Raw genomic sequence first — 25,066 nt, 5'->3', positions numbered from 1 at the left:
TGGCTTTTGAGGGTCTTGGCAAGTTTATAGAGGCTTGAAATTTGGCACACACCTCCAATGTGACGATGGCTTTGTTGTCATGTGATCATTTTCATTGAATATCCCAAAATGGCTCCACAGCGCCCCCTACAAAATTTCAAAACCACAGCCCCAGCTCTGTGTTTTATGTATGAATCTGAAACCTGGTAGGCTTATAGGAGATATCAAGATGTACAAAAAAGTCTCTTGGAGCAATATCCCAAATCCAACAGGAAGTCAGCCATTTTAAAATTAATGTGCAATTTTGGCAACATTTTCCCCTCTTTTCAGGCATCGTTCTTTGACGAACTCCTCCAAGGGATTTCATCAGATTGGACCGATCTGCAGTTTGTGGAATCTAAAGACCTTTGTGATGTTAAATTGCGAAGCTTTTTACGTCCAGGGAAACGGGGTGGTTATGGCGGCACTTAGAGTTTGAATCACTCGCCAAAAAGCAGTAATCTGCTGTCACTCAAAAACACAATGTCCAATCTCTCCCAAACGTCTCAGGTGTGATTAGACTCGAGCTCGGAAGTGTTTGTTATGCCATTTGTACATAATGGTTAGAGCGCCACCTAGTGGAACGACTAACTAATCATGAATGAATGAGTTGAAATGTTAGCTGGTGGTTAAATGCATGAATTCCATCAATGTGACATCAGATCGGACATGGTGGTTTTAGGTGTTGGGCGGGGCTCGACGCGCCGGGGGTGCGAGGGCCCTCATAACGCTGCTTGCAGCTTTAATTATTATTATTATTATTCACCCCAAACAAGGGCCTTTTTGAGGGCCTAAACATGCTCAAAAACTCATGAAATTTTGCACACATGCCAGGTCTGGTGAAAAATTTTGTATTTTAATGGTTTTACATATGAGCACTGGGAAATGGCTCTACAGCGCCACCTATGCCTTGTTAAATGCAGCCCTACGACCACATCGTTTGAGCTACATGTATGAAATTTGGCACACATGTGTATCATGCCAAGACAAACAAAAAAGTCTGTGGGCCCATTGACGCAAACCCAACAGGAAGTCCGCCATTTGGAAGAGAAGGTGACATTTTGGCTCTAATTTTGCCATTTCCATGCCTCGAACTTTTGCGAACTCCTCCTTGGGGTTTCATTTCATAACCTTCAAATTTGGACAGTGTCAACTACACCCTTGTGCCATGTTAAATTGCGGAGCTTTTGAGTTTTCACAATACTATGAGGCCGTGGCGCCATGGCGAATTTCGATGACTCGCCATGAAAATCTTATTGCCTCTCATTTTGTCATACATTTTCTGACCTTGACCAAAGTGAACACATATGATAAGGCTCCACCCCTGAACATATTTCAACTGCCATATTTGACATCAAGGACAGCGCCACCTAGTGGGAACAGGAAATGTCATGTTTTACACTTTGGGGTACAGTATAGTGATGGGTGACATCTGCAGCCTCAAATTTCTCCAGGAAAGCCTTAAGGAGTTGGTCTTGGGTTACAGTGAAAACTGTGAGTTTTCGCGAAAGGGTGTGACCCCAGCAGCATGGCGAACTTTGATGTCACGCCATGAAGAAACAAATTAGTATAACTCAATGAAATCCAGTCTGATCAGTACCAGACTTTACAGGCATGATGTCAGACCCGCCCTGAACAGATTGATGTGCCCATTGTCGGAAATACGGACAGCGCCACCTAGTGGGAACAGGAAATGTCATGGCTTTCATTTTGTTGTACTGATTTTCACAGGTTCATCGTGGCCACCTGAAAAGCGGTGAATATCACCATCAGTCCCTCGTGATGCTTCAGTGCAAAAATTGTGACTTTAAACTGAACGGCGCACCCTGGTGGCAACGCTGTTCAACATGAAAGATGAAGTGGCTTTTGAGGGTCTTGGCAAGTGTATAGAGGCTTGAAATTTGGCACACACCTCCAATGTGACGAAGGCTTTGTTGTCATGTGATAATTTTCATTGAATATCCCAAAATGGCTCCACAGCGCCCCCTACAAAATTTCAAAACCACAGCCCCAGCTCTGTGTTTTATGTATGAATCTGAAACCTGGTAGGCTTATAGGAGATATCAAGATGTACAAAAAAGTCTCTTGGAGCAATATCCCAAATCCAACAGGAAGTCAGCCATTTTAAAATTAATGTGTAATTTTGGCGACATTTTCCCCTCTTTTCAGGCTTCATACTTTGACGAACTCCTCCAAGGGATTTCATCATATTGAACCATTCTCCAGTGTGTGGAATCTAAAGACCTTTGTGATGTTAAATTGCGAAGCTTTTTACGTTCAGGGAAACGGGGTGGTCATGGCGGCACTTAGAGTTTCAATCACTCACCAAAAAGCAGTAATCTGCTGTCACTCAAAAACACAATATCCAATCTCTCCCAAACGTCGCAGGTGTGATGAGACTCGAGCTCGGAAATGTTTGTTATGCCATTTGTCGGTAATAGTTAGAGCGCCACCTAGTGGGACGACTATAATCATGGTTCAATGAGATGAAATGTTAGCTGGTGGTTAAATGCATGAATTCCATCAATGTGACATCACATCGGACGTGCTGGTTTTAGGTGTTGGGCGTGGCTCGACACGCCAGGGTGCGAGGGCCCTCATAACGCTGCTTGCAGCTTTAATTATTATTATTATTATTATTATTATTATTTCGGCAAATGAATTGGCCGTTTGAGGGCCTAAACATGCTCGAAAACTCATGAAATTTTGCACACGCGTCAGGTCTGGTGAAAATTTACGTATTTTAATGTTCTCAGACATGGCCAGGGAAAATTAGCTCAGTAGCGCCACCTAGAAAAATGAAAAACGCGAGCCCCCGGTATGGGTATGGCCTACAAGTTTGAATCTCGGTACACCTATATAACGTTCAGAGTCGAACAAAAAAGTCTATTATGGCAATGTCCTAAACCCAACAGGAAGTCCGCCATTTTGCATTGAAGGTGACATTTTGGCTCTAATTTTGCCATTTCCATGCCTCGAACTTTAACGAACTCCTCCTTGGGATTTGGTCCTATAAGCTTCAAATTTGGACAGTGTCAACTACACCCTTGTGCCATGTTAAATTGCGGAGCTTTTGAGTTTTCACAATACTATGAGGCCGTGGCGCCATGGCGAATTTCGATGACTCGCCATGAAAATCTTATTGCCTCTCATTCTGTCATACATGTTCCGATCTGGACCAAAGAGCACACATATGATAAGGCTCCACCCCTGAACATATTTCAACTGCCATATTTGACATCAAGGACAGCGCCACCTAGTGGGAACAGGAAATGTCATGTTTTACACTTTGGGGTACAGTATAGTGATGGGTGACATCTGCAGCCTCAAATTTCTCCAGGAAAGCCTTAAGGAGTTGGTCTTGGGTTACAGTGAAAACTGTGAGTTTTCGCGAAAGGGTGTGACCCCAGCAGCATGGCGAACTTTGATGTCACGCCATGAAGAAACAAATTAGTATAACTCAATGAAATCCAGTCTGATCAGTACCAGACTTTACAGGCATGATGTCAGACCCGCCCTGAACAAATTGATATGCCCATTGTCGGAAATACGGACAGCGCCACCTAGTGGCAACAGGAAATGTCATGGCTTTAACTTTGTTGTACTGATTTTCACAGGTTCATCGTGGCCACCTCAAAAGCGGTGAATATCACCATCAGTCCCTCGTGATGCTTCAGTGCAAAAATTGTGACTTTAAACTGAACGGCGCACCCTGGTGGCAACGCGGTTCATCATGAAAGATGAAGTGGCTTTTGAGGGGCTTGGAAAGTTTATAGAGGCTTTAAATTTGGCACACACCTCCAAATGGATGAAGGCATTGTTGTTATGTAACCATTTTCCTTGAATAGCGCAAAATGGCTCCACAGCGCCCCCTACAATATTTCAAAACATCAGCCCCTGCTCTGTGTTTCATCTATGAGTCTGACACTTGGTAAGCTTGTGTAAGATATCAAGATGTACAAAAAAGTCTCTTGGAGCAATATCCCAAATCCAACAGGAAGTCAGCCATTTTAAAATTAATGTGTAATTTTGATGACATTTTCCCCCCTTTTCAGGCCTCATACTTTGACGAACTCCTCCAAGGGATTTCATCATATTGAAGCATTCTTCAGTGTGTAGAATCTAAAGACCTTTGTGATGTTAAATTGCGAAGCTTTTTCCGTTCAGGGAAACGGGGTGGTCATGGCGGCACGTAGAGTTTCAATCACTCGCAAAAAGCAGTAATCTGCTGTCACTAAAAAACACAATGTCCAATCTCTCCCAAAGGTCGCAGGTGTGATGAGACTCGAGCTTGGAAATGTTTGTTATGCTATTTGTCAATAATGGTTAGAGCGCCACCTAGTGGCATGACTATAATCCTGGTTGAATAAGATGAAATGTTAGCTGGTGATTAAAAGCATGAAATCCATCAATGTGACATCACATCGGACGTGCCGGTTTGAGGTGTTGGCAGTGGCTCGACGTGCCGGGGGTGCGAGGGCCCTCATAACGCTGCTTGCAGCTTTAATTAGGGCCCGAGCACTGACTGTGCGAAGGCCCTATTGTATCTGCTCCGTTTCTTATTATTATTATTATTCACCCCAAACAAGGGCCTTTTTGAGGGCCTAAACATGCTCAAAAACTCATGAAATTTTGCAGACATGCCAGGTCTGGTGAAAAATTTTGTATTTTAATGGTTTTACTTATGAGCACTGGGAAATGGCTCTAGAGCGCCACCTATGCCTTGTTAAATGCAGCCCTACGACCACATAGTTTGAGCTACATGTATGAAATTTGGCACACATGTGTATCATGACGAGCCGAACAAAAAAGTCAGTGGGCCCATTGATGCAAACCCAACAGGAAGTCCGCAATTTAGAAGTGAAGGTGACATTTTGGCTCTAATTTTGTCGTTTCCATGCCTCGAACTTTAACGAACTCCTCCTTGGAAATTGGTCGTATAAGCTTCATATTTGGTCAGTGCCAACTACACCCTTGTGCCATGTTAAATTGCGGAGCTTTTGAGTTTTCACAATACCATGAGGCCGTGGCGCCACGGCGAATTTCGATGACTCGCCATGAAAATCTTATTGCCTCTCATTCTGTCATACATTGTCCGATCTGGACCAAAGAGCACACATATGATAAGGCTCCACCCCTGAACATATTTCAACTGCCATATTTGACACCAGGGATAGCGCCACCTAGTGGGAACAGGAAATGTCATGTTTTACACTTTGGGGTACCGTATAGTGATGGGTGACATCTGCAGCCTCAAATTTCTCCAGGAAAGCCTTAAGGAGTTGGTCTTGGGTTACAGTGAAAACTGTGAGTTTTCGCGAAAGGGTGTGACCCCAGCAGCATGGCGAACTTTGATGTCACGCCATGAAGAAACAAATTACTATAACTCAATGAAATCCAGTCTGATTAGTACCAGACTTTACAGGCATGATGTCTCACCCGCCCTGAACAGATTGATGTGCCCATTGTCAGGAATATGAAGAGCGCCACCTAGTGGGAAGAGGAAATGTCATGTCTTACACTTTGTTGTACTGATTTTCACAGGTTCATAGTGGCCACCTCAAAAGCGGTGAATATCACCATCAGTCCTTGATGATGCTTTAGTGCAAAAATTGTGACTTTAAACTGAACGGCGCACCCTGGTGGCAACGCTGTTCACCATGAAAGATGAAGTGGCTTTTGAGGGTCTTGGCAAGTTTATAGAGGCTTGAAATTTGGCACACACCTCCAATGTGACGATGGCTTTGTTGTCATGTGATCATTTTCATTGAATATCCCAAAATGGCTCCACAGCGCCCCCTACAAAATTTCAAAACCACAGCCCCAGCTCTGTGTTTTATGTATGAATCTGAAACCTGGTAGGCTTATAGGAGATATCAAGATGTACAAAAAAGTCTCTTGGAGCAATATCCCAAATCCAACAGGAAGTCAGCCATTTTAAAATTAATGTGCAATTTTGGCAACATTTTCCCCTCTTTTCAGGCATCGTTCTTTGACGAACTCCTCCAAGGGATTTCATCAGATTGGACCGATCTGCAGTTTGTGGAATCCAAAGACCTTTGTGATGTTAAATTGCGAAGCTTTTTACGTCCAGGGAAACGGGGTGGTTATGGCGGCACTTAGAGTTTGAATCACTCGCCAAAAAGCAGTAATCTGCTGTCACTCAAAAACACAATGTCCAATCTCTCCCAAACGTCTCAGGTGTGATTAGACTCGAGCTCGGAAGTGTTTGTTATGCCATTTGTACATAATGGTTAGAGCGCCACCTAGTGGAACGACTAACTAATCATGAATGAATGAGTTGAAATGTTAGCTGGTGGTTAAATGCATGAATTCCATCAATGTGACATCAGATCGGACGTGCTGGTTTTAGGTGTTGGGCGTGGCTCGACGCGCCGGGGGTGCGAGGGCCCTCATAACGCTGCTTGCAGCTTTAATTAGGGCCCGAGCACTGAGAGTGCGAAGGCCCTATTGTATCTGCTCCGTTTCTTATTATTATTATTATTATTCACCCCAAACAAGGGCCTTTTTGAGGGCCTAAACATGCTCAAAAACTCATGAAATTTTGCACACATGCCAGGTTTGGTGAAAAATTTTGTATTTTAATGGTTTTACATATGAGCACTGGGAAATGGCTCTAGAGCGCCACCTATGCCTTGTTAAATGCAGCCCTACGACCACATCGTTTGGGCTACATGTATGAAATTTGGCACACATGTGTATCATGCCAAGACGAACAAAAAAGTCTGTGGGCCCATTGACGCAAACCCAACAGGAAGTCCGCCATTTGGAAGAGAAGGTGACATTTTGGCTCTAATTTTGCCATTTCCATGCCTCGAACTTTTGCGAACTCCTCCTTGGGGTTTCATTTCATAACCTTCATATTTGGTCAGTGTCAACTACACCCTTGTGCCATGTTAAATTGCGGAGCTTTTGAGTTTTCACAATACTATGAGGCCGTGGCGCCATGGCGAATTTCGATGACTCGCCATGAAAATCTTATTGCCTCTCATTTTGTCATACATTTTCTGACCTTGACCAAAGTGAACACATATGATAAGGCTCCACCCCTGAACATATTTCAACTGCCATATTTGACCTCAAGGACAGCGCCACCTAGTGGGAACAGGAAATGTTATGTTTTACACTTTGGGGTACAGTATAGTGATGGGTGACATCTGCAGCCTCAAATTTCTCCAGGAAAGCCTTAAGGAGTTGGTCTTGGGTTACAGTGAAAACTGTGAGTTTTCGCGAAAGGGTGTGACCCCAGCAGCATGGCGAACTTTGATGTCACGCCATGAAGAAACAAATTAGTATAACTCAATGAAATCCAGTCTGATCAGTACCAGACTTTACAGGCATGATGTCAGACCCGCCCTGAACAGATTGATGTGCCCATTGTCGGAAATACGGACAGCGCCACCTAGTGGCAACAGGAAATGTCATGGCTTTAATTTTGTTGTACTGATTTTCACAGGTTCATCGTGGCCACCTCAAAAGCGGTGAATATCACCATCAGTCCCTCGTGATGCTTCAGTGCAAAAATTGTGACTTTAAACTGAACGGCGCACCCTGGTGGCAACACGGTTCAACATGAAAGATGAAGTGGCTTTTGAGGGACTTGCAAAGTTTATAGAGGCTTGGAATTTGGCACACACCTCCAAATGGATGAAGGCTTTGTTGTCATGTGATCATTTTCATTGAATAGGGCAAAATGGCTCTTCAGCGCCCCCTACAAAATTTCAAAACCACAGCCCCTGCTCTGTGTTTTATGTATGAGTCTGAATCCTGGTAAGCTTATAGGAGATATCAAGATGTACAAAAAAGTCTCTTGGAGCAATATCCCAAATCCAACAGGAAGTCAGCCATTTTAAAATTAATGTGCAATTTTGGCAACATTTTCCCCTCTTTTCAGGCACCGTGCTTTGACGTACTCCTCCAAGGGATTTCATCAGATTGATGCGATCTCCTGTGTGTGGAATCTAAAGACCTTTGTGATGTTAAATTGCGAAGCTTTTTACATTCAGGGAAACGGGGTGGTCATGGCGGCACGTAGAGTTTCAATCACTCGCCAAAAAGCAGTAATCTGCTGTCACTCAAAAACACAATGTCCAATCTCTCCCAAACGTCTCAGGTGTGATGAGACTCGAGCTTGGAAGTGTTTGTTATGCCATTTGTACATAATGGTTAGAGCGCCACCTAGTGGAACGACTAACTAATCATGAATGAATGAGTTGAAATGTTAGCTGGTGGTTAAATGCATGAATTCCATCAATGTGACATCAGATCGGACGTGCTGGTTTTAGGTGTTGGGCGTGGCTCGACGCGCCGGGGGTGCGAGGGCCCTCATAACGCTGCTTGCAGCTTTAATTAGGGCCCGAGCACTGACAGTGCGAAGGCCCTATTGTAATTGCTCTGTTTATTATTATTATTATTATTATTTCGGCAAATGAATCGGCCTTTTGAGGGCCTAAACATGCTCGAAAACTCTGGAAATTTTGCGCATGCGTCAGGTCTGGTGAAAATTTACGTATTTTAATGGTTTTACATATGAGCACTGGGAAATGGCTCTAGAGCGCCACCTATGCCTTGTTAAATGCAGCCCTACGACCACATCGTTTCAGCTACATGTATGAAATTTGGCACACATGTGTATCATGCCAAGACGAACAAAAAAGTCTGTGGGCCCATTGACGCAAACCCAACAGGAAGTCCGCCATTTTGGATTGAAGGTGACATTTTGGCTCTGATTTTACCGTTTCCATGCCTTGTACTTTAACGAACTCCTCCTTGGGATTTGGTCGTATAAGCTTCAAATTTGGACAGTGTCAACTACACCCTTGTGCCATGTTAAATTGCGGAGCTTTTGAGTTTTCACAATACTATGAGGCCGTGGCGCCATGGCGAATTTCGATGACTCGCCATGAAAATCTTATTGCCTCTCATTCTGTCATACATGTTCCAATCTGGACCAAAGAGCACACATATGATAAGGCTCCACCCCTGAACATATTTCAACTGCCATATTTGACCTCAAGGACAGCGCCACCTAGTGGGAACAGGAAATGTCATGTTTTACACTTTGGGGTACAGTATAGTGAAGGGTGACATCTGCAGCCTCAAATTTCTCCAGGAAAGCCTTAAGGAGTTGGTCTTGGGTAACAGTGAAAACTGTGAGTTTTCGCGAAAGGGTGTGACCCCAGCAGCATGGCGAACTTTGATGTCACGCCATGAAGAAACAAATTAGTATAACTCAATGAAATCCAGTCTGATCAGTACCAGACTTTACAGGCATGATGTCAGACCCGCCCTGAACAGATTGATGTGCCCATTGTCGGAAATACGGACAGCGCCACCTAGTGGCAACAGGAAATGTCATGGCTTTAATTTTGTTGTACTGATTTTCACAGGTTCATCTTGGCCACCTCAAAAGCGGTGAATATCACCATCAGTCCCTCGTGATGCTTCAGTGCAAAAATTGTGAGTTTAAACTGAACGGCGCACCCTGGTGGCAACGCTGTTCAACATGAAAGATGAAGTGGCTTTTGAGGGTCTTGGCAAGTTTATAGAGGCTTGAAATTTGGCACACACCTCCAAATGGATGAAGGCTTTGTTGGCATGTGATCATTTTCATTGAATAGCGCGAAATTGCTCCACAGCGCCCCCTACAAAATTTCAAAACCACAGCCCCTGCTCTGTGTTTTATGTATGAATCTGAAACCTGGTAGGCTTATAGGAGATATCAAGATGTACAAAAAAGTCTCTTGGAGCAATATCCCAAATCCAACAGGAAGTCAGCCATTTTAAAATTAATGTGTAATTTTGGCAACATTTTCCCCTCTTTTCAGGCTTCATACTTTGACGAACTCCTCCAAGGGATTTCATCATATTGAACCATTCTCCAGTGTGTGGAATCTAAAGACCTTTGTGATGTTAAATTGCGAAGCTTTTTACGTTCAAGGAAACGGGGTGGTCATGGCGGCACGTGGAGTTTCAATCACTCGCCAAAAAGCAGTAATATGCTGTCACTCAAAGACACAAAGTCCAATCTCTCCCAAAGGTCACAGGCGTGATGAGACTCGAGCTCGGAAATGTTTGTTATGCCCTTTGTCTATAATGGTTAGAGAGCCACCTAGTGGGACGACTATACTCATGGTTGAACCAAATGAAATGTTAACTGGTGGTTAAATGCATGAATTCCATCAATGTGACATCAGATCGGACATGCTGGTTTCAGGTGTTGGGCATGGCTCGACACGCCGGGGGTGCGAGGGCCCTCATAACGCTGCTTGCAGCTTTAATTATTATTATTATTATTATTTCGGCAAATGAATTGGCCGTTTGAGGGCCTAAACATGCTCGAAAACTCATGAAATTTTGCACATGCGTCAGGTCTGGTGAAAATTTACGTATTTTACTGTTCTCAGACATGGCCAGGGAAAATTAGCTCAGTAGCGCCACCTAGAAAAATGAAAAAGGCGAGCCCCCGGTATGAGTATGGCCTACATGTTTGAAAGTCGGTACACTTATATAACGTTCAGAGTCGAACAAAAAAGTCTATTATGGCAATGTCCTAAACCCAACAGGAAGTCCGCCATTTGGAAGAGAAGGTGACATTTTGGCTCTAATTTTGCCATTTCCATGCCTCGAACTTTTGCGAACTCCTCCTTGGGGTTTCATTTCATAAACTTCAAATTTGGACAGTGTCAACTACACCCTTGTGCCATGTTAAATTGCGGAGCTTTTGAGTTTTCACAATACCATGAGGCCGTGGCGCCATGGCGAATTTCGATGACTCGCCAAGAAAATCTTATTGCCTCTCATTTTGTCATACATTTTCTGACCTTGACCAAAGAGCACACATATGATAAGGCTCCACCCCTGAACATATTTCAAGTGCCATATTTGACATAAGGGCCAGCGCCACCTAGTGGGAACAGGAAATGTCATGTTTTACACTTTGGGGTACAGTATTGTGATGGGTGACATCTGCAGCCTCATATTTCTCCAGGAAAGCCTTAAGGAGTTGGTCTTGGGGTACAGTGAAAACTGTGAGTTTTCGCGAAAGGGTGTGACCCCAGCAGCATGGCGAACTTTGATATCTCGCCATGAAGAAACAAATTAGTATAACTCAATGAAATCCAGTCTGATCAGTACCAGACTTTACAGGCGTGATGTCAGACCCGCCCTGAACAGATTGATGTGCCCATTGTCAGGAATATGAAGAGCGCCACCTAGTGGGAACAGGAAATGTCATGTCTTACACTTTGTTGTACTGATTTTCACAGGTTCATCGTGGCCACCTGAAAAGCGGTGAATATCAACATCAGTCCCTCGTGATGTTTCAGTGCAAAAATTGTGACTTTAAACTGAACGGCGCACCCTGGTGGCAACGCTGTTCACCATGAAAGATGAAGTGGCTTTTGAGGGTCTTGGCAAGTTTATAGAGGCTTGAAATTTGGCACACACCTCCAATGTGATGAAGGCTTTGTTGTCATGCGATCATTTTCATTGAATATCCCAAAATGGCTCCACAGCGCCCCCTACAAATTTTCAAAACCACAGCCCCAGCTCTGTGTTTTATGTATGAATCTGAAACCTGGTAGGCTTATAGGAGATATCAAGATGTACAAAAAAGTCTCTTGGAGCAATATCCCAAATCCAACAGGAAGTCAGCCATTTTAAAATTAATGTGCAATTTTGGCGACATTTTCCCCTCTTTTCAGGCTTCATACTTTGACGAACTCCTCCAAGGGATTTCATCATATTGAACCATTCTCCAGTGTGTGGAATCTAAAGACCTTTGTGATGTTAAATTGCGAAGCTTTTTACGTTCAGGGAAACGGGGTGGTCATGGCGGCACGTAGAGTTTCAATCACTCGCCAAAAAGCAGTAATCTGCTGTCACTCAAAAACACAATGTCCAATCTCTCCCAAAGCTCATAGGCGGGATGAGACTCGAGCTCGGAAATGTTTGTTATGCCATTTGTACATAATGGTTAGAGCCCCACCTAGTGGAACGACTAACTAATCATGAATGAATGAGTTGAAATGTTAGCTGGTGGTTAAATGCATGAATTCCATCAATGTGACATCAGATCGGACGTGCTGGTTTTAGGTGTTGGGCGTGGCTCGACGCGCCGGGGGTGCGAGGGCCCTCATAACGCTGCTTGCAGCTTTAATTTCTTCTTGTTTTTGAAAAAAAAAAATACAGTGGCATTAAATGTGATTTTTTTTTCACCACAAACACAGCAGACAGGAATCTAATCGTAACATCTGTGGTTTAGAGGAAGTGCCCGATAAAGGAAGAGGACACATTACTTGTATGATAAACATACATGAGAAAGGTTAAATAAAGATTTAACATTTCACTTCCACAGTGGGCCACGCGCACACGACTGTTTCTGTTCTCTTTCTTTTTTTTTAATTAAAAGCTTTTTATGGTGCTGATATTCATTCCTGTCCAGAGTTTTGGCAGCACTTCTATCAGCGTGATAATAGTGCACAGTGTGTGTCTGAACTTTGCCATGTCTCTGTCAACTAAAGTCTCATTACAGGAAATGGGCCGTCAGTTTTGTCACACTGGGTTTCATGGTCTCATTTAAAGGTGACAATCTAATCGCAACATGCAGGACAACATCAAGTTTTAAACCCGTTTCTGAAACACACCCCAGGTTGTAGTGATCGGCACTTATTGTATCTTGTGTCTGTTTCAGAACTCAGTGTATCCATGTATTTCATACTTTTCAGCTTTTTTTTGGCCTGGTTATGATTTAGCAGACATAACACGTGAGTCCTAAATAATCCCTGCACACTGCTGCACAAGAACACAGGCATCCGAGCCGTCTGAAATCATCACAAAGATTTGAGTTTGGTGTTCGGTTCCACGCTGCTTTTCAGCCTGAAGCAATCACAGAAAGTATGTGGTACCTTTTTGTGTTTAATCATTTATGGTTCAGGCTGCTGAAATGGTCTGTTTTGGTTCTGATAAAACACTCAAGGGGTGTAAGTTGTTGGAAAAAACAAACTTATCACTGTTTGGTCATTAAATGAGAAGAGAAAGTCAATTCAAGCCAGATTTTTTTGACCAAAGTGATGCAGGATGGGGTGAAAAGGCTTTGCTTTTGACCAAAATAAACTGAACTTTGATTAATGTTTTCATTCCAGACAAGAATAATGAGCCGTTCACTAAATGTGGGCCTGCACCGTATTATTATCCCTCATTTCTAGTCCTGCATATTGAGACAATTTGACACATTTTCTTTAGACTTTAAACATTTACAATAGCTGTGAAGCTGTGAAGAAAGTCCCCTCAAACTCAGCACACACAGCAGACATTATTCTGACAAATGAGTATGACATGTTTGGCTATATTTTAAGCATTTCACATCTCCCACAAACACAGTCTTTCCCACATATGGAAGGGTTACATGACACTGTGATACCTTAAAGATGCCAAAGCCAATGGTAAGGTTTTCTCCGTGACCTTGAGGTCTGTGGATTTTCATGTCTCTCTGTTGCAACGAGATGAGGACCTCATCAGTCTCCTTTGTCACATCAAATAAATACTGCAAAAGAAGTTGAAATGGAGTCATCACAGATGTGTACACATACATGAACAGAGGCGATGTAAGGAGAGAGGTCATCCAGAGCCTGCTGTACCTGTGGGTTCTGCAGGAATGTCCGTTTGTGGTTAGCACAGCCCCCACAGCGGTTTAGAAGTGGGTCAGCATTTTTGGACCAGCTGCCAAAGTGCACGTACTCATTCCAAGTCTTATGGACGCTAATCAATGAAGTATTTATGACACGGCACACGTCTGCATCAGTGAAGAACTTGCACCAGTCTGTAAATGACATCCTGAAGATTTGAACAGAATCTATTATTAAAATCTGGAAAAGTGGGATAAACTGTCCTGAAATAGTGCTGTGATTGAGGAAATTCATCACTTACCAGAACTCTCCATCATCTTCCACTGTGATGCCAAGCTTATGCCTCTCTGTGTCACCAACCTTTGCCCATTCCTCAGAACTGGCAAACAAGAATAAAGCAAGGAAGAATGTTTAATGCGCTTACAAACAGCGCACAGATCAAAAGACATTTTTTCATTTTTGGACAATTGCCTGTCTGAGCCAGTAGCAAAAGTTTCCACAGAGACTTTGTAACACTGAAAAAATAAAAATACCTGAAACTCCTTTTATAGATCTCTGTAAAAGTCTGTAAATAGTTCAATCTAAAATGCTGTAACATCCCCGAGTATTAGCCAACAACTTGCCCTAACATTAAATTACATTACAAATTTAATTTACAGACAGATGGAGGTTTTGCCATGAAGAAGTCATTATTTGGCATTATTAGGCTCAGTCATTGTAATTCATTATTATCAGGCTCTCCCAAAAACTCCCTAAAAATGCTTTAGTTGATCCAAAATGCTGCAGTGAGAGTACTGACACAGACTAGAAATAGAGAGTGTATTTGTCCCACATTGGCTTCTCTTCACTGGTTCTCTGTTAAATAAAGAATCAATTAATTCAATTAATTCAATTAATTAATCTTCTCCTGTTATACAAGGCTTGAATAATTATTCTCCATCTTATCCTAAAGACCTTGCATTAGTGTATACCCCATTAGAGCACTTTGCTTTCAGACTGGGGGCTTACTTGGGGTCTCTCAGGTATTTAAAAGTAAAATGGGAGGAGGAGCCTTCACGCCACTGTGGAACCAGCTCCCAGTTTGGACTCAAGAGACAGACACCCTCTCTACTTTTAAGATTAGTATTGAAACTTTCCTTTTTGATAAAGAATTGTTAGATTATTCTGTTATTATATGTTACCTTATATATGTAATCAAAGTAGTTGAATTAGAATACTGCTGTAGATCACATTATACCCTTTAATATAGAGTGTGTGAGCTGTATGTAGTTTAGTTCTCGTTATACTTTTGAGTTAACAGAACATATTCACATATTAGTTCATTAGATAAATGTGCATCACTCTGTATCCTTGATCTGCTGGGAATGTGTTACACTGTTTTCTTGACATGCTTAATTGTTGAATCATGAAGAGAAGGTTGTAAGCAGGTTGTCCCAAAGCAGGTTGTGAGCATTGATACACCGAGTATTGTCCCTCCTTCAGCCCAAAGATTCAAAGAATTGGGAGATTTCAACAGAATATAGATAAGGCTGGGTCTGACTGTTAGGGTCTTTATGGCTTCTTCATCTTCTGATGTAAAGTGCCTTGAGGCATCTGTTGTGATTTGCTACATAAATAAAATCAAATGTGATTGAACTATTTGAACCAACGAACCACGGCTCTGTTTTCCATATGAATCCAAAAAACACAAAAACAAGTTTGTAAGGCAGACAGCGTTCCATTTAAAAAGGCTTTTTTTGGCACAGTGTCTGCTGAAATCAGAACACATAGCAAAGACAAAATTAACTATAACAAGCTTCCTGCTCACCTGTCACTCCAGGCTCCTTTCCATTCAATCTTACCCCAGGGGTTTCTCATACGGATCAGAGGAATGGTTTCATTCTTGAAGTAGGCCAGCAGCCCATGACCCAAACGAACCCTCTTCACTGCAGTTACTGAGTACGCATGGCCTTTCACGAGCCCGTTTATCATCTTGAGCTCAATTTCATGAGGCTGTGCCTGTAATATTTTGCAAACAATTACTATCGGCATGTTTAAAGTGCTTAAAACACAAAGACGTGTATATTCAGAAACAGCACAGACCCTGATGGAGCAGCTTATGATTCCTCCTCGGTCGTACACCTTCAGCAGGTCATCAAAAAGCTTGTCTTGTTTTCCTTGGTCCTTATAAAATTGCCCTTCTTCTAGGCTGATGGCTTCAGATACAGCTCCACTGAAATCCACCACAGCATCACCAGTGTTTCCGCCCTCAAGGGACTGATAGCAGCCAGAGAGCCTGGGCACAGATGGTGTAAGAAATGCAGAAGTTTAGTTCAAAGCATTATAAATGCAGACGGGACCTAAAACTAAACCAAGTAAGAGTCTCCCCCCCAATCAGGCTATTTAAAGTATACTGACTTTGCATAGGCCTTTTCCAGCAGAGCACTCCAGAATTCGTTGGGGTCTTTCGAGTGGCAGTAGATGAGTTCTTCATTGATCGTAGGGAGTCGGTCATCGACCACCACGTCGATCCACTCACCAAAGATCCAGAACTGAAAGTGGAAGATTCCTGCGTAGTTCTCGGGGTGTTTGTCATCCCACTCCTGCTCCTTCCAGTCAGGAATCACCTGATTTGGCATGCGACATCACCCAAAATGAAATGTGCCCACAACAGATAGATTTGAACAAAATCACCAAAACATAAACATACTATAGTTTAGTATACACTATAACGAGTTCAACAAAACCCTTTAAATTACATCTTTGCTCATAAAGCGCTGAGTGCACGCAGAATTCAGACAAAAGATCTGCAGTTCTACACAGTATAGTGGAAGCATGCCTATTTAGTTCACATTATCTCATGACCAATAAATGCAGGTGTTGTAGTGTTTTATGTGTGTTATAAAATCAAACGTTTGCAGTGGATGGAACATACATAACGCTGTAATAAAGAATTGGCCATTAAGTTCTCTAGTTGTACCAACCCCAGGGATTTGAGAACATATAATGTGGAGTGGGTAAGACAAAATAAGTGACATAGAATGCATAGCTGATGTATCCTCACACTTTCAGTTTTTCTTCCTCTGCTCATTTCTTGCAACTAAAATGTGGAAAAAAGGTGAAAGATTTCTACAAAGGACTAAAACTTTTTGGTTGACATTTATTCTCCATCGCTAAGCCCCTCCAGTTCCTCTTCAGGTTTCCCTCTTTTCCCTCTTCTTCTTTGATTTGTATTTTATTTAAGAAAAAAAGATAAACCCAATACAGTCAAGTTTCACAGACAATTTTCTAAATAGCTGAATTTTGTATCTCTCAGGTTTCATAGTCCCTTTGCCCTTAGTTATTAGCAAAGTTACAGTACAATATAATATGTTTGTCTGCCAGATATATTGAATATATCCATGGGAGAACTTCCTTCCTGAAACGAATACCCTGCTGCTATAGTTACAGTATTTAAGTTTTATTAATGTACAGTTATCAACTTTAACGCACCAACTCCTCGACACCCACATTAAGAATAAAGCAACAAAGTTAACACACCTTCTGCCAGAGCTTTGGCTTCAAGGCCAGACAAGAGCAGGCTGCAACAAACCAGCAGTTTCCCACAACTCCCTGGTTCAAATCATGGGAGCTGATGCCCTCAACAAACAGATGAGGTTTTTTACTTATCTCCTACAACAGAGAAAATAACATGACAGACTGTTAAGACTTTAACAGTATTGAAAAAAAGTATAATTATAGGTTTAGTTTTTTTCTTTTCTTACATGCTGTCTTAAAAACAAACATGTGGCTTGATGGATATTAGCCTTGGCCACTTACCGCAGGTCGTTTCCACTTTACCCTACCAGGAGGTGGTTTGTTATAATAGAGTGAAGCGTTGGTGGCTGGAAACTCTGGATCCTCAAACAGCGTCTTGTTCCTGATGCAGTCATTCTTCAGGTCAGCGTAGTGCTGTTTTTTGTACGGCTTCACCGAGGAGACCATCGTGCTGAAGCCTCACAGCTGCAGATCGATGAGAGACACCAGACATTTTCAGACTATGTAAAGGAGGAGGTCCCAAAGCTGATCGCTATTGGGCAAATCCAGCTGAAACTGTTCTCGTAAATCTCAGCGTTGTTTCATTGCCAGATCATAGCAGACTGACCTTTGACCCAAAGTCCCTTGAGACAGTCTAGGTTTACTGATGAGCATACGATGTTTACATAGCAATATGCAACTTTCTTATTAACTATATTCTAAAACAGGAAATGAAAACTTTACAGTTCGAACACAGATTAAAAAAATGAAACATTTGATGTAAAGGGATTTTTAATCATCTGACGAGCTGCAGTTTTCTGATTGAATCAAGTGTTTTACACTGATTTAGATCCATCAATAGTGTTTGAAATCTTAAGAGAAAGTAAATAAAAATACATCACATATCATTCAAAGATCAACAGCAGTGACAATATTTGTGGCCAAAAGACTTTATGTAAACTGGCACGTATTGTGAGAATAATATTAATTATATTAAGGCTACATTTTACTTTGTGACAGAGGGAGTGATCATCATCACAGCTGTTTTCTCCAGGGAATGACTCTTGAACTCTTCGTCCCACTCATGTCAACTTCTGAGTGCTGTGTTTAGTCAGCATGAGCCAAAATAATTAGTTTTGATAAAGCTTGATATTTCATTTTTGCCAAGAATAACACACCACAGTGTACCAAATATCCTTTACTGGAAGCAACAAGCATTGAATTAAGAAACACTTTGTAACTGTTTCTTTATAAAATCAAACAAGTTAAAAAAAAACAGGGCAGGACAGGACAGGAAAAATGATTTAGAGTGTGCACAGATCTAGCAGACAGACAGAAAGAATCGAGCTAACTCCAAAACGTAAAGAATGAGAATTTTCAGATTTTTCTATAAAGTTCAAAATCATTACAGATAACTCATTGAAGACAAGAAAACATATCTGCACTATACCTCTCAGACGGCAGGTGTGCACCTATAACTTCCTGGTCAACAACAAGGAAGTTTCCAGGTGTTGTACTTGCCTGTGTCTGAGAGCCACACCCCGGTTGTTATTGTTCTTACTGCACTGGATCTTATCGCCTTGGCATTTTACTGTTTGACCCGAATACTTTGTGATGTCATGACTCCCAGATTTCTGAAATGGATGAATAAATCATTCTGTGTCTGTGGGTAAGGGAGTACACAGAGTTGTTGGTGAGTTTGTGCTTGTGTGACTGTTATCGGTTTGAGAGTTCTTGGCTAAAGCGCTCAGACAGGCTATTTTTGGTTGGTTATTCCATTTACTCTTTTTTTTTAAAAGGAATATAAGTGTTTATGTGATGAAAACATTTGTTTCTCAACAGCACTTTGCAAGATTATGTCTCATACTGTCCTTTTAATCTGTATAATAAGTGAATGGCAGTTGACATTCCCCCCATATCCGGCATATCTGCCGGCACGTGACAGTGTTGTTAGAGATACAGTTCAGTGTTTTAGTTTCATACCACAAAACCCCCCCAAAAACTAAAGCATTTTATAGTCTGAGTTTAAGCTGATTTGTGCCTGGGTAAATGTAATTATTATATTGTTATAAAAATTACTTTTAAATGGTATCAGTGTGTTACACAGTAAAAATGGCTGCTGGCCAAAACAAAGATAAATCTGAGCCATTCAGTAAAAAAAAAACAAAAAAAACAAAACAAAAAAAAAACCCAGATGCAGTAAATCCCATGAATCCACAGTAAACCACATATACTTGTTGAATGTTAAAACTGAAAGCACTTAAGTGCTTAAAATCTTAAGAGCAACACTCACCTGTCGTCTTGTCCTTGCAGTGATGGGCTCAAACACATCCAATCGTCCCGTGGGGGCTCCTGTGAGAGCTGTTTAAAGATCAGTCCCAAACTCGACACTGCAAGTTGTCCGGTCCTTTCATAAAGTGTGCAATCTGGTTTATCTTTTTTTCAGAACTAGATGCCGTTTCTTGAGTTTTAACTTGTAGCACCGAGCGCTTCCGTAAAGAGTAACACATAACACAGTGCCTGAGAACTGGTCTGACGAGCACCTCTGCAGCAGGAGGTGTTAGGCTGACATGGTGATTGGAAGGTGGGAGGGACGGTGGGAGACTGAAACTGAATACTTTCGGTACTACCACCCAGCCCCACTAAGGTGCAGCAAGTATGAACCTGCCCTGTTTTTTCCTTAAACATTAAAACTTAGATTTAACAAACATCCAAACACTGTGTCTCCGTGATGTAGTGTTGCATATCTCTGCTAAGAAACAAAAAAAACAACAACTTGCATTATTGTTCTTTAACTTTTACCATGTCTAATTGAATAAACATAACTAATAAGCCATATGTTATCCTTGCACTTTAAGTGAACTGTGGTAATAGGACAAACTGGCAGGCACTGAGTGTTCTGGGCTTAAAAAGCACAAGAAACACTTTGACTTCCCCTGACTGAGAAAAATCTTGAGTGGCTAAATCCAGGCTCGAAACTGAGGAAAAACTGAGCCAACATTAATAAGGTAAATCCACGAAGGAGTAAAGGAGACAGGCCAAAAAAGAAACTGAACAGATTTTCAAAATAACAATAAATCATCTGGATTAGCTGTGATATGAGAAAATACCAAACATGAGTTTCTGATGTGATAGATAACGAGAATGAGTGTATCAGTGAGCAGGGTGATATCTAGACACACACCATATGACATGAGATTGTTTGAAAAGAAGGAAACACTTCCTGTGGTAGAAACGGGGGGCCAGATCGACGCTGTCATAACTTAAATAGTGAAGATTTTAATGAGCGCCGTCTCATGGTCTCTTCAGTAAATGAGTCACGAGGTCAGCGCTGTCAAAGCCCTCTTCCTCGTGGGAATGTATAACCGTCAGATATAAACATTTGTTTGCCACAGAAAACACGCATGCGAGGGTGGAGTAATCACAGAAGTGTAGTTACATATCACCACTTAAAGGAGAGATTTAAATTGATCTGTTTTATCTACATCATATTTACATTGTGTCATAAAATTGGAAAAATAAAGCCAGTGAGAAATAATCCTTTCTGGAACGTTTTCACAGGTTCTGTGAAAACTTAAGTACACCCGATGACTCAGCAGCTTGTAGAACCACCTCAAGCAGGGATGGATGTGGAGCTTTACTAAATGACGTGTCCTTTGTGGTGTCACAGAGGATGATGTTATGCCAATTACAAACTAAGATGGACAAACCGTCACACCCTCTCCGTGACGTGCTGGACGGTCACAGGAGCACATTCTGCAAACGACTCATTCTATTGCAATGCACTACAGAAGCTTACAGGAAATCATTCCTACCTGTTATACAGCTCCCCCTCTAAGGTAGCTGCACTGTTTTTGCTTTCAGTATCTTGTATATATTGAAAGAGAAAATATATGGATATTGTGTGTTGTTCAACTTTGGAGCATTTATTTAGACACTTCCCCCCCCCCCCATCTTATATTTTAATTAAGTCTGTGTAACAAAGGGAATGATGGAAGGGATTAGTGATGTATTATTTTCTGTATGACTATCAGTCTCTAACGTCACTGTGAAGGAATTCTGGCTCTTCACAACATTGCAGGACATCACTCTTAAGGTTCTGCTGCAGCATCTCAGTCTGCTGTGGCCTCAACTCTTTTCTGGGCTTCTTTTCTTCTTTTTTTTTAGCCATTCTGTTGTAGATTTGATCACTTCAAAATATCAACAAACAAAACCGGGGCTCCATACATACTTTGGTCTATAGTCACAGTCCTCTCAGGATGACTCTGACCTGCTGAAACGATCTCAAAACCGTAATAAAAGTACAAACGTGGCGCAAAGGTTTTTTTGAATTTTTGCCGAGTGCAATCATGTTCTCTTGAGAATGGCTCTTTTTACTTTAAACTTTACATTTACAAGCCTACTGCTGTGGCTCCAGAAGATATTTCAGTGTTTTACAGCTTCCAGTAATGTAATATTGTGAAGTCTGAAGAGTATCACAGCTGCTTAAACTATAAGAGCAGATTTTTGTGTCTTTACAAAAGCACTCACCATCAGCCCCACCCCCACAGTACATGCCATAAATAGTCATCCTTTTCGCAAACCAGGCACATATCTACATTTGAATTTCTTTACTAAGGAAGCTGCTTACAATAGAGGATTTCTTGTTTAGTCTGATCTGAACAATGAACAACCCCGATGGATCTTGTGACATTACGCAGTTTCACTTCTTTGGCAAGTTTTAGAGTCATTACACAAAAATCTTTTCTGCGGGTTTTACATTTTTAACATTCTTTTTAAGGAAAAAAAAGAACCTGTCAAACATTTACAGTCGTTTTAAAAGGTGAGATAGTGTAAATGATACGTTTCTGTTGATCTTCCTCCTCGTTCTGAAACATGCCCATTTAAAAGTCAGAGTGGAATTCAAATGTTTATTTTTGTGGGGTGCCTCTTGAATGAACCTTTAACTTCATTAGAGCAAACAACAGTCAGCAGATGGCAGGAGATTCATATGGCAACAAACGACAGCCAGCATCTCAGCAGGTTTTGTTAAAAATCTGTGTTTGTAGTGCCATTCTTGAGTCTTACAGAAGAGAGCGCCACTGTAGAGTCTTTGATGCTGGGAGGCGGCCACGTTCTCCAGCACAGCACAAAAAAAATTCTGTAGTCATGATCCAGACAGAAGCTGGTGTAATGGCTTTACATTAAAAACCTTTAATATTTAATATAGTTTTATAGTGTGGATTAAAAATTAAATGCACTTATGTGACTAAGCAATTATTGTACAGCACTATCATTAAATTCCATAGTTTAGATAGGCGTAAGGGTGAGTGGGTGTTGTTGCAAGTATAATGAATGCACAAACGGCGCTTGATGACAGTGACAATTATGGGGATATGTTTGTACCAACTGTGAAAATCTGAAGCAGTCACTTTTGCATAAATCCAGACTGTTTATTTATGGCCAGTATTTCAGAGTTATTAAAACCTGACATGCACTCCCTGGCCCATTTTCTTAGGCACATCTGTTCAATTGCTCCTTAAAGAAAATGTTGAATCAGCCAATCACATAGCAGTTCCTCAGAGCACACAGTCAAGATAACCTCCTGAAGTTCACACCAAGCATCAGAATTAAGGAAAAAGGGTCATTTAAGTGACTTTGAAGGTGGCTCAGTTGTTGATACCAGACAGGCTGTTCTGAGCATTTCGGAAACTGATCTACTGGGATTATCCTTCATAACCGTCTCTACGGTTTACAGATAATAATCATAAAACAAAAATATCCAGTGAGCAGCAGTTCTCTAGGCGACAATACCTCGTTGATGCCAGAAACCAGACTGCTTTGAGCTGACTGGAAGGTAAAAATAACTCTGGTAACTACTGGTTCCAACCAGGATGTATTCAGAAGAGCGTCTCTGAACACACCAAAAGCATCAGATGGTCTACAGCAGCAAAAGACCACACGGGCAACACTCTTAAGAACTGAAACTACAACAAAATTTGCACAGGCTCACCAAAACTGGACAACAGACTGGAAAATGTTGCCTGGTCTAATGAGTCTTTGCACTTGGATGGTGGGATCAGAATTTGGCATAAGCATAAAAACGTAGCCTTGTGTCAATGGTTCAAGCTTGTAGCATCAGTGTGGAGGATATTTTCTTGACGAACTCTTAAGTATTGTTTAATTGCCACAATCTACCCAAGTACTGTTGCTAACCATGTTCATCCCTTTATGATCACAGTTTGCCCATTTTCTGATGGTTGCTTTCCACAGGATAACACGCCAAACCTTTGAGATGTGGAAGAACGGGAGATGCACATCATAGACATGAAGCTGCAAATCTGCAGCAATTGTCAATATGGAACAAAATCTGATGACCAACTTGTTGGATCGGTACCATGGAGAACAAAGGGCAGCTCTGAAGGCAAAAGGAGCATTGAAGCCAGCGCTAGGAAGGTGTAACTAATGAAGTGGCCGGTTCTTTCTCCACAAATATTTGACTCTGTCCAGCTCACGAATTCTGAAAAATCTTGATGACTACAACACATATACTAACTTGCCAGCCTGACACTACTGGCAGCTGATCAGCTGTTTGATATATTAGGGCACAGCTGACAATGAGAAAGGCATTTCTTGTTCCCATGGTGATGAAAATGCTTATGGAGAGGGATCCACAATGAGAACAATTACTATTTTTACATTAGTCCTTTATTTTTATGTCTCCCAGCACACACACACACTCCACTTTTCATATTTCCTATTAGTTTTCTGCTGTTACAGTAATAAAAAGAAACTCAACAACCAGAAAGGTGAAATACAATCGTTTTTAATTGCAAAAAGGATACCGGTTAATACATTGAATGAAGCACTGAAACAAGCCACTGTGACATTGCAAAATACCACTAAAAAGGACATTGTAAAATTTCAGAGAAACAAAATAAAGTCATTCATTCGATCAGAAAGGCATACATATGAAAGAGCGAACAGGAGGGGAGCATATTTACACCACGACCGAGAGTCCTGTGTCTCTACAAAACAAAGTGTGTTTGGAGGCCTCCTCATTTAAGACGTTTAAAAATGTTTTTACAAATGGCCGTTAACAAAGTACAAGCCTGTTATGTCCCAGTTTAACTTTCTATCAAAAGATGTTAATTTTAAAAAGAAAAAAAGAAGAAAGAAAAGACGGGGGGGGAAAAAAAGGCACCATCCATCTTACATGGCGGCATCTGGTTTACACAAGTCAACCAAAGTACTGTGGTAAGCGTTTTGTATGCTGTAAGTATTAAGCTGCAGAAAACTCAAGCTGACGAGAACAGTATTAGCACGTTAAGTTTTACAGAACTAAGTGTTTGAGAAGACTGACAACAAACAGGGTCTTTTGTACAAAAAAAAAAAATTAAAAACAATTGGTGAAGTGAGGTGTCCCTGCTGTTGGATTAGCTGATAATGTTACAGTAGCTGTTTTGCTGGTTTAACAGCACTCCCTGCAGGAGAAAGAGTGTAGGACACAGCACCAGATAGTGTTGCTTTAGCCCATTACAAAGCTGCTATTTAAAGCTCATCTACAGGGCAGGCACCAAATCACTCCAAAGATGTGCAACTTTGGGAGTGCCGCTTTGTCACAATAGAATAACTACACGGAAATGTCGGGGTTTTGTTCGTTTGTTGTTAAGGTTATTTAAAAAAAAAAAAGCCATGTACAGAAAGAAAAACCAAACTGATTTTTTTTTTTTTTTTAAAAACCATTCTCGATTCCAAATGCATAGATATTAATTTAAAAGAATGCTACATATGCAGCACGTCATCTGTATATTGAGAAATTGGTTGTAGTCACACCTTGTAATGCTGGCAAGTAGGCAGTAAAGTGTCTGTTGCTGTGGTGAATAAGTAGCTCCCTGCTTTGTGCTTCACCATAGTCCAATTTA

At 41.5% G+C, this 25,066-nt stretch overlaps 1 protein-coding gene across 1 annotated transcript in view; it reads right to left on the bottom strand.

The window, feature by feature from the left end:
- The window catches only part of LOC308386500 (calpain-5-like), a 226,746-nt gene extending 207,036 nt beyond the window's left edge, over nucleotides 1-19,710 (bottom strand). Inside the window, exons 1-9 of the mRNA XM_080866086.1 lie at nucleotides 19,456-19,710; nucleotides 17,466-17,648; nucleotides 17,187-17,318; nucleotides 16,065-16,273; nucleotides 15,750-15,942; nucleotides 15,475-15,665; nucleotides 13,969-14,046; nucleotides 13,680-13,875; nucleotides 13,463-13,585 (exon numbers count right to left, since the gene is read on the bottom strand). Coding sequence (XP_080722212.1) covers nucleotides 13,463-13,585; nucleotides 13,680-13,875; nucleotides 13,969-14,046; nucleotides 15,475-15,665; nucleotides 15,750-15,942; nucleotides 16,065-16,273; nucleotides 17,187-17,318; nucleotides 17,466-17,630 — 1,287 coding nt within the window. The 5' untranslated portion in view covers nucleotides 17,631-17,648; nucleotides 19,456-19,710. The remainder of the gene's footprint in view (nucleotides 1-13,462; nucleotides 13,586-13,679; nucleotides 13,876-13,968; nucleotides 14,047-15,474; nucleotides 15,666-15,749; nucleotides 15,943-16,064; nucleotides 16,274-17,186; nucleotides 17,319-17,465; nucleotides 17,649-19,455) is intronic.
- Between the last annotated feature and the right edge of the window lie 5,356 nt (nucleotides 19,711-25,066).

This window comes from Rhamphochromis sp. 'chilingali' (assembly GCF_963969265.1).
Source record: "Rhamphochromis sp. 'chilingali' genome assembly, chromosome: 19".
Classification (NCBI taxonomy): domain Eukaryota; kingdom Metazoa; phylum Chordata; class Actinopteri; order Cichliformes; family Cichlidae; genus Rhamphochromis; species Rhamphochromis sp. 'chilingali'.
This window is presented reverse-complemented; position numbering and strand designations above follow the sequence as displayed.